General features: G+C 40.8%; 1 protein-coding gene across 1 annotated transcript in view; it reads left to right on the forward strand.

Moving 5' to 3' along the window:
• Positions 1 to 7965, forward strand: part of LOC146783121 (uncharacterized) — a 29792-nt gene extending 21827 nt beyond the window's left edge. Inside the window, exon 2 of the mRNA XM_085637087.1 lies at positions 287 to 7965. Coding sequence (XP_085493213.1) covers positions 1418 to 3040 — 1623 coding nt within the window. The 5' untranslated portion in view covers positions 287 to 1417 and the 3' untranslated portion in view covers positions 3041 to 7965. The remainder of the gene's footprint in view (positions 1 to 286) is intronic.
• The last annotated feature ends 2920 nt before the right edge of the window (positions 7966 to 10885 follow it).

Consider the following 10885-nt stretch of genomic DNA (forward strand, 5'->3'; position numbering starts at 1 on the left):
ATCCAGGCTTTATCACTGAGGTTTGCTTCATGTGTGTAGGTTAATTTCTTTTTAAGTAATGTTTTTTTACTGTGGGTGTATTTGTTTTTCACACATGGAAATGGGTACAAACTTTCAGAATAGCAATGTTCCCTGCTAATTCATGTTATAGTAGTTTACATGCCATGCCCTAATCAGTTCTATTATTGTATGTGTTTTATAAGAAGGTATGTTGTTAGAAGTATTTTTCTGTGGTTATCTACAAATAGACTATTTAACTGATTTTAGATACCTTTTCATTCAACAGATAGCGGACGCATGCTGAATTACTGGATTATATCAAATATGTGAAAGAAGAGTTGAAAGTGAATGCAACCAGTTTTCTAAAACTAACACTTCCAACAAGATGAAGAATAACTTAAGCATGAACAACCCCTGCCTTAGAAAAAAGGGAAGCGCTACCCTGTGGATGCAGGTCTCTGAACTAAGTACTTACATACCCTGAGACGCTCAACAACAAAATCCAAGCAAGTCCACAACACTGGCTTTCTACATCAATATAATATACTAACTTTGCTCCTGAGATTGACAGTATCTGGTGGCAACGGTGCCCATCTGTATAAAACAATACCATCCATTATTTTTGTTAGTCCTTTCTCTGTGTTTTTCCCTAGTGTCACATCAAAGAGAGGTAGAAACCTCGACTGAGAAGCATTTTGTAAGCGCTTTTGACACAATTCAGCAATTTGAGGAAAACTTATAAACCTGCATTGGAAACTCCAGGCATGTACTCAGGGTGATCATATCTTTAATGTTTCATTATGCACAATGGATGATCAGCAAACTCCAGCATTTCCTGTCTGCAAACATAACTAACCCAGAGACGCTAAGCCATAGAGAAAGGTCAGGCAGAAGACACCTTGCTAAGAGCTATAGTCTCTCTTCTCTTCAGGAAAATCAAAAAGGTGAGAAACCTAATGTATGCAGTGACTGAGGAAAGCTGCACTCAGACATTCAAACTAACTTCAGACCAGCAGGTATAGGCAGATGTAAGACAATCCAGGTGATGTGAGTTTGGGCAGAGCTTTAATCAATTATTCAATCTAACCTCTCATCAGTGAACAAACGCAGGAGAAAGGCAAAACGGGTGCACTGAGTGAGGCAAGAGTTTTAATGGACCATCAAATCTAGCATCTCATTAGCGAATACACACAGATGAAATAACACACAGGTGCAGTGATTGTGGGAATAGCTTTACTCTATTATCAACGCTAACGTCACATCAACGAATACACACAGGAGAAAAACCATACAGGTTCAGTGACTAAGTCAAATGCTTTGTTGAAGCTTCAAAACTAAGGACACATAAGCAAACACCCTCAAGTGAAAAAACATATAAGTACAGTGTATGTAGGAAGAGCTTTAGTCAGCATAACTCATGGCCCACCACCAACTCCACACAGGAGAAAAACCATACAAGTGCATTGAATGTGGGAATGGCTTTACTGATTCATCACAACTAAAAAGACATCAGCGAACACACACAAGTGAAAAACCATACAGGTGCAGTGAATGTGGCAGTGGCTTTACTGATTCATCAAAACTAAAGAGACATCAGAGAATACACACAAGAGAAAAACCATACAGGTGCAGTGAATGTGGCAGTGGCTTTATTGATTCATCAAAACTAAAGAGACATCAGCGAATACATACCGGAGAAAAACCATACAAGTGCAATGAATGTGGGAATTGCTTTACTGAATCATCAAAACTAAAGATACATCAGAGAACACACACAGGAGAAAAGCCATACAGATGCAGTGAATGTGGGAAGAGTTTTACTCAGTCAACAACACTATTAAATCATCAAAAAACACACACTGGAGAAAAACCTTACCGATGCAGTGAGTGTGGGAAGAGCTTTAATCAATTATCAAATCTGAAATCTCATCAGCGAATACACACAGGAGAAAAACCATACAGCTGCAATGAATGTGGAAAGAGCTTTAAGGACTTATCAAAACTAAGAATACATCAGCGAACACACACGGGTGAAAAACCATATACATGCAGTGAATGTGGCAAGAGCTTTAGTGACCCATCAGCCTTAGTATCTCATCAACGAAGACACACCGGAAAAACACCATATACATGCAGTGACCGTGGGAAGAACTTTAATCGATCATCGAATCTGAAATCTCATCAGCAAATACACACAGGAGAAAAACCATACAAATGCAATGAATGTGGGAAGAGCTTTACTCAGTCAATGACGCTATTACATCATCAACGAACACACACTGGAGAAAAACCATATATATGCAATGAGTGTGGGAAGAGGTTTAATCAGTCATCAAATCTGAAATCTCATCAGCAAATTCACACAGGAGAAAAACGATACAGATGCAATGAATGTGGGAAGAACTTTACTCGGTCAATGACACTATTGAATCATCAACGAACACACACCGGCGAAAAACCGTATAGATGTGATGAGTGTGGGAAAAGCTTTAGCCTATCATCAAATCTGAAATATCATCAGCGAACACACACAGGAGAAAAACCATACTCCTGCAATGAATGCGGGAAGAGCTTTGCTCAGTCAGTGACACTATTGACTCATCAGCGAATACACACAGGAGAAAAACCATACAAGTGCAATGAATGTGGGAATTGCTTTACTAAATCATCAAAACTAAAGATACATCAGAGAACACACACAGGAGAAAAACCATACAGATGCAGTGAATGTGGGAAGAGTTTTACTGAGTCAACACCACTATTGAATCATCAAAAAACACACACTGGAGAAAAACCTTACCGATGCAGTGAGTGTGGGAAGAGCTTTAATCAATTATCAAATTTGAAATCTCATCAGCGAATACACACAGGAGAAAAACCATACAGCTGCAATGAATGTGGAAAGAGCTTTAAGGACTCATCAAAACTAAGGATACATCAGCGAACACACACGGGTGAAAAACCATATACTTGCATTGAATGTGGTAAGAGCTTTAGTGACCCATCAGCCTTAGCATCTCATCAGCGAAGGCACACATGAAAAACACCATATAGATGCAGTGACTGTGGGAAGAACTTTAATCGATCATCGAATCTGAAATCTCATCAGCAAATACACACAGGAGAAAAAACAGAGATGCAATGAATGTGGGAAGAACTTTACTCAGTCAATGACACTATTGAATCATCAACGGACACACACTGGAGAAAAACCATATATATGCAATGTGTGGGAAGAGATTTACTGAGTCAATGACTTATTGAATCGTCAACGAACACACACTGTAGAAAAACCATACAGATGCAGTGAGTGTGGGACGAGCTTTAATCACTCATCAAATCTGAAATCTCATCAGTGGATACACACAGGAGAAAAACCATACATATGCAAGTTATGTGGAAAGAGCTTTGCTCAGTCAACAACACTACTGAATCTTCAGTGAACACACATGGGAGAAAAACCATATAGATGCGGTGAGTGTGAAAAGAGGTTTAATCGACCTTCAGTTCTGAAATATCAGCGAATACACACAGGAGAAAAAACGGGTGCAATGAGTGCAGGAAGTTCTTTACTCAGTCAAAGTCACTTTTGAAGCATCAGTAAATACACAGAGGAGACAAAACTATACAGGGGTAATGAATGTTTGAAGTACTTTACGCAGTCAAGCACTCTATTGACTCATCAGCGAGGCACACAGGTAAAAAGCCATGTAAATGCAATAAATGTGAAAGAAATTCTGTTATTTGTCATTAGCTAATCCACAAAGGTGAAAAGGCATGTTTATAAATTAAATGTGAGAAGAACTTCAGTGACGCATCAGCTTTAAGACACCATTAGATAACAACTGCATATCATAAAAATATAAAAAATGGATATGTCAGAAAAACTTTAAACTGTTAAGATTTTTTCATTAACAGTTAAGCACTGAAAAAACATGCAGGTGCTGTGAGTTTAGGAACAGCTGCAATGACACAACAACCCTCATGACCCAGCAGCAAACACAGCAAGCATTGGCATTGCCAGTAGGTCTTGCCTTTGGGACCTTATACGTGTTTAGTTATCCAGAACAATATCCTTGGTGCAACAACATCAACTGTTGCATGGCTAAACACTTATAAGGTCCCAAAAGCGAGACCTATTGGCTATGCCAATGCTTGTTAGAACTAGGACCCGGCCCACTTAAAGCCATGGACTGTGCTCAATTTATAAATGCAAGTGTGCCGGTGTCTGTGAGGCTCTGCTGAGAACCCACGCCTGGGGCTATTAAACGTTGGAGGGCCAAATACCAAGGCTAGTAATATTTAATTCTCAGAATTACATCTGCATTGTTGTTTTTCCATTATATTAGACAGCTAACAACCATTGACAAAGCCAGTAGTCCAGGCTAGTTTTGGGTGTGTATCAGCTGTTGTGTTGTATATTGGGATACAGTAACAGAAAGCTCAGAGAAGAACCAAATACCGGTCAGGAGGCACTCTATTGGAATTGCAGAAATACAGTTTACAGGATTAAGCCACACCCATAATAAAATAGGGACCGCCCCTTCCAGACAAGCAACACTGTTAAAGCCAGGGCATTAGGGTGGGCCAGGTTCCTCGCTTTCTTAGAAGCCGCACTAATTTAAAAACAGACCTTGAAACTGGTCACCTTCGGGGCTTATGTTTATGTCCTTAACTTTACACGGAAAAACAGACAATTTCTGAACAAATAATAAAGAAAAAAAATGTGAACGTAATCCATGACGGGGATTTAGGTCTTCTTGAATTTCTTTCACGTTGTATTTAAATCTTGTATTCCTTAAGAGTGTTAACTATTTCTGTGGTGAGTTTCTGTATTTTGTGTGTGGGGTGTTACTCTTGTATAGTGCATACTTTGAACTCTAGTTATTTGCCAGATATTTATAACAGGCCTCAATTTAGCGAGGCGGAGGTGGAGCCAGTGCGAGGTTCTCATAGTATTAGTGTCTATTTGTGGATCCGAAAGATGTTCAGAGAACATGATTATACAATCCCTGGACTCTCTGAAGAGAACAGGCAACCATTGACAAAGCCTATAGTCATGGCTGGTTGTAGCTGTACATCAGTTGTTGTATTCTATATCTGCATGCAATAAAACAAAGGTCATGGAGGCGGTTTTACTTGCATATAATTACAGAGGCTACGCCCCCAACTTTATTTGTCTCCCTTAAAGCCCTGCACTTAAGTCCTCTTCCCCACTCCCTTCTCAATTGTCTCAAAGCACTAAATGGAGAGAAGCAGAGCCCTGAATTGAATGTTACTTTTCCCCATCAGTGTGAGCACAAGTAACATTTCCTGCATCATCCGTACACCGACGTCACAGACAAGAAATTGACCTTGGAGTGCCAGGTAGGTAGGAATGCTGTTACCTGCGATGTCTGCCAGGTATTAGATGCTTGGAAAGTCACCTACGTTGAGGGTTGCTGGATGGCTCCTTGCCACCAGGACACAAGTTGTCTGTCCACCCCGGGATTTAACATGAGCTAGCACCTGTGCGGCTCCAGAGCCTAGGAGGCGGGTATTACCTGTAATGCCCGACAGTAAGGGCTTGCGATGGGTCTGTTGGGAAGCCTGGAAGTCGGTCCTTCAAGTATCTCTCCAGGGCGCGCTGGTTGAACCGGTGCTCCTCCCGCACAGCTCCGCATTGATCCTTGGCCATCTTGGTCTGCCGCCGATCACACCTGCACGGGTAGTCCCGGCTCTTCTTCCCAAACAAGGCAGGTTACACTCGGTCAGCGGGTACGCATGATCCCCGCCCTCTGCCTCCTGAGCATCCTTTGCACTTTAGTGACGCGGCCTCTGTAGCCAGGCAGGAGCATCGCGTTAAATATTGGGATGCAGGTAGACCCTCCCACTTATGAAAACAATGCTGGTGGCTTATCCGACCTCTGGGTAAATAGCACAAGCTCTGCCGGTGCCTGTTCAGCACTCTAGGCGTTTAGCCAGCAGCGCTTTGCATGTTAAGAATTTTTGATGCAGCACTTACAAAGTTAAATAAGCATTGGCAAAACCAAGATATCGCGGCTATTCGAAATCTATTGGCTTTGTTAATTTTTTTGTGGTGTGGCGGGAGGAGCAAGCAGGACGGGAGGGTGTTTACATGGGTCACGCAACAATGGAGCAGGACGGCACAGCTTAAAGAAAATTAAAAGCATAGTTAAACAAGCAGCCGCCCCTGCACTATCCATCAGAGTAGAAAATATGGCCGTATTTACAGTTCAAAAATAGTTGCGCGAGCGCCCGAGGGGTGACAGTGACGCAACTCCTCCAGGACAAGCGGGAGGCGCTGGGGTTTAAGTACAGAAACTGTAGCCTAGTTAAGTAAGTATGGCGGAGTTGTACATCTATGTTCTGCGGTGCGCGCACTGTGCGTTCTTCCAGGCTGTAATCACGTAACGATGTACAGCAGCTCTATTAATGTCAGGAGGAACATATCTTCATTGCATGGTCGGGAGTAACAAAAGACACCGGATCGCCAAGTTAGGGTAGAGGCGCGCGCATGTGAAACAAAAGTAAAGTCGCGTAGAGGAGCAGGTGAGCCCGCGAGTGATGCGCACGTGCGCTTGGGAGAGCAGTCTGTTCATTTTCAAGCACTGCACTTGTGCTTGTGGCGCGCCGCTGTGCGCTCCCGCAAGCTGGATGCTGCCACAAGCACGAGTGTGTGCTTGAAAATGAGCGAAGCGACGGCTAAAGGCTCTACTATGCAGCGCATGCGCGCTGCGTAGGCGAGACCTAAAAAGGAATACCTGGATCATTGCAAAAGAAGTTCAGAGTGGAACCATGCAGTGAAAGTAATATTAATCCTCGGAGAAACCCCATGGTAAAAATTATGGGGAACTGAACACCATAGTCGAGAGAGTAGTAAATATAGCCCAACATAGTTTCTTGTTCACCGCACCGAGTGGTGTATGGCATACATAGAAGAATAAGCAAATGCATAAACGCAGTTTGGTCTCTACAGAGTTGGAATCTGTCTCAGTCCTGGTTTATGAATGTCATGTTTTATGACTGAAGGCTATGCGACACATACTAAACAACAAAATAGTTGGTCTCATGCATTAGGAACAATGTAAACATTTCAGTGCCAAGCATAAAATGGGGTCAAGAACCACCAAAAACCAGAGGAAAAGAAAGGTGGAGTGACATCTCAAATGATTATGTATTCTTGCAATCAAGTGGTCAGGAGAGATCTGGCAACATGCCCTGTGCCCAATACCTTCTTTAGCTGCATTGGTAACGATTCCAGGAGCCTAAGTGAACCCTTAATTATAGGTTGTATATCAGATCTCATGTTTTGTACTGACTTCTTTGACTTGATAAATCTTGGACATATGTTTACTCTTTGTATTCATCCCGTACTAGCACTCGGTCTTCCAGAATACACTAAGCTATGAGCATTTTTCCAGACTAGTCAACTGGAAGAAGAAGAAAAAATGTGTCTTATCCAACTCTGTAAACATGATATTTTTTTCTGAATGCACAGTAAATATATATGCAAGGCTGACGGATGAGTACAGAGCAGAAACTATGCAACATATCTACAGATCCATAGTCCTAATTGTTCTCGTTTCTGCAATTCTATGTCCTTTTCAACTTGATTACATCATGTAATGTATGTGAAAAATCAAGCATTGCACTGTATTGTATTATATTATTTATTGAAAGCATTGAAGTGGTGTGGCTCATAACGCTAGTGTAAAACATTACTTGGTTTTATTATTACATTTTGTTACCTACATTACTTTACTGTTTGTTTGCTTGCATTTAATAATTTTTCTGTAATATATGTCACTTAAAAATTGTAGCTCCTGGAACAACAGTGTCATGCGTATTAGTTAGCTATGTAAAAGTTCTAAATGTCAATAAAACTGATTGTATTACAAGACTGGAGGCTCAGTTGTTAACAAATCATCTTTACTGAAAACTCAAGCAGCCAATAAAAGTCATTTATAAATAGAAGAAAACTAACTTTCATAGTGACAAGGTACTCAGGTTACCAGTCTAGTAATTCAAGGACATCTCAAAAGGACCACTGATCACCCAGTGAAGTTTGGTATACTGGTCTCTGTGAAGCAGTAAACCTTCTCTTCTTTGCTGCTATAGCAGAGATAGCTACCTGTGTTTCTTTGTTTTCCTTATTCTTTGCATTTAATATACAGAAAATACTTTATATAGCATTTGATTAAAAAGTATTAATGCTTGGGTCCATGTTGTGTTTTTATTTTCATTAGCATTAGCAAGGTTAATCTTCCTCGTACGCTGATACGTGGCCTGCATCATCTCAAACTGTGATGAGTAAACTTCCATAATAAAGAATAGGTGTTCTCTCAGGAGTGCATGCATGCTCTCTGATGAGCAGTGACAGCCGGTGCAGGTAACAGGGGTGGGGTGGGTGGGAGTCAATGGATGTGTCGGGCAATGCGGCAAGCACAAGGTAAGTGGTTTTATAAGGCTTCATAAGGGAAATTTTGCCAAGGTACACTGGGGTACAGGAGGGGAGCTTACAGATGAGATTCTGATTAGGAGAGGCGTGCGCCAGGGTTGTGTCCTGGCGCCAACTCTGTTTTTACTATATGTTAACGATATGGTCCAGCATCTGCAATTATCCTCCCATAATTCACCTAAGCTTGAAGGTACTCATATCTGTGCCTTAACATTTGCGGATGATACAATTTTACTGTCCCAAACACAAGACTTACTCAATAGCCTTAATAATTACTGTAAATTAAAAAGTCTCGAGATAAACCCTAACAAAACCAAATACACGGCTATTAAACCACATGAAAACTTCAAAAATAGAATAGCTTTGAATGGGGTGCCCTTGGAGTTTGTTTCCAACTTTGTATATTTAGGCTTTACACTTGACTCAAAGCTCTCATGGAAGCCGCAAATAAATAAATCGAAAACAATTTTAATGCAAAATTCCACCCCCATTGTAAAGAAACAATACTTGACTGTGTCAAAGGCCATTACCCCTTGCTCTGGAAGTTTGCAAATCCATAGCCCAAGCCGCCACCCTCTATGAATCAGAGTTATGGGGAGGTGAAAACCTACAGCCTCTAATTGTTGGGGAAAATAAAATCTTGAGAATGTTTGTGCCTCCCCCAAAATACCCCAGTGATCCCACTAACATACGACATGGCAATGTTAAGGCTGGAACACTTGGCTGTATGGAGGTCATTGGCCTATTGTGTCAGAATTTGGACTACTGTGGAATTAGAAACCTACATGCAGACCCTGAGTGAGCTATTGGAATTGGATGTTCATGTCACATTTCCCTGGTTGGCCCACATTCGAAATTGGCTCTTTGATTTAGGTTTGAACAGGTATTGGGTAAATCCGAGCCTGCTGACTCCAGAATCAAAGAGAAAGATCAAGCACATTTACTGGAGTTTTATCTTGCACAAAGTCACTTTAAACTGCGAGTCAGGGAGACTTACTACACAATTATTGTCTTTCAAAATGAACCCGAGCTTTGAGCCATTTTTAGATGAAATTAAACCGCAACTAGCAAAGACACTCTATCTGAAATATAAATACGAGATACTTCAGTTAAATGTCTTTACAGCTAAATGGGCAAAGTCTCAATTGAAGGAAAGAGACCCTAAGTGTACATTATGTCCATTAGGTGCAAACGAAGGCATTGCACAAGTTTTATTTTTCTGCACAGCATATGTAACTCCACGAAGAAAATGGATTAAGCCGCTATGTAAAAGGTTGAGTATCAGGAGCTACATAGAGACACTGAGAATACTAAAATCAGATAGCTCCCAACTTATTGTATGTGGAGTTAGTAAATTTTTAATGGCTGCCAGCTGCATAAGGAAAAAGAAAGGGCAAAAATGTTAATGTAAATATTTTATTCATATTGTCGCATTGATTGTTTTTTTTAACATATACCATGAATTAATGGTCCAGTATGTGTCGGGATAAAGGAATGACAGCATGAATGCATTTATTGTTAATTAGAGAAGGGTTTAATTAATTTAGCATAATTTTAATTAATTTCAGTGTTGCCATGGGCTAACTAAGCAGTTATTTTCATTTTACACTTATAATATTTTAAGCTGAATTACGATCCTTAGTATCGTGCCAAAATGGGAATCTTAAACTGTTTACACTATTTGCGCCTTAGTCCCTTGTGAAAATTGCTCTTAATGCTCGTTCTTGATGGGATTTTTTTTGAAGATTTGTTTGAAATGCTTTAATGATTCTTTGAATCGAATAAAGAGATTTTGAATTGAATTGAAATAGAAGCAAACTAACCATGGATGAAAAAATCTGTCATAGTGACAAGGTACACAGGTTACCAGTCTAATAATCCAAGGATATCTCAAAAGGACCACTGATCACCCAGTGAACTTTGGTGTAATGGTCTCTGTGAAGCAGTAAACTTTCTCTTCTTTGCTGCTGTAGCAGAGATAGCGATCTGTGTTTCATTGTTTTCCTTATTCTTTGCATTTGTTATACAGAAAATACTTTATATAGCATTTGATAAAAAAGTATTAATGCTTGGTTCCATGTTGTGTTTTGATTTTCATTAACATTAGCAAGGTTAATCTTCCTTGTACGCTGATGCGTGGCCTGCTTCGTCTCAAACTTCCATCATTCAGAATAGTTGTTCTCTCAGGAGTGCATGCATGCTCTCTGATGAGCAGTGACAGCCGGTGCAAGTAACAGGGGCGGGGTGGGTGGGAGTCAACAGACGAGTCGACAATGCGGCAAGCACAAGATGCGTGGTTTTCTTTTTTTATTTTCCCTCGTCTGTCGACTAACCACCCCACACACACCACACCCCACCCCACCCCCGCCACCACCCTTACCTGCATGGGCCGTAACTGCTGGTGAGAGAGTATCTTCTCATCTT

The sequence above is a fragment of the Triturus cristatus genome, chromosome 12, assembly GCF_964204655.1.
Source record: "Triturus cristatus chromosome 12, aTriCri1.1, whole genome shotgun sequence".
Classification (NCBI taxonomy): Eukaryota; Metazoa; Chordata; class Amphibia; order Caudata; family Salamandridae; genus Triturus; species Triturus cristatus.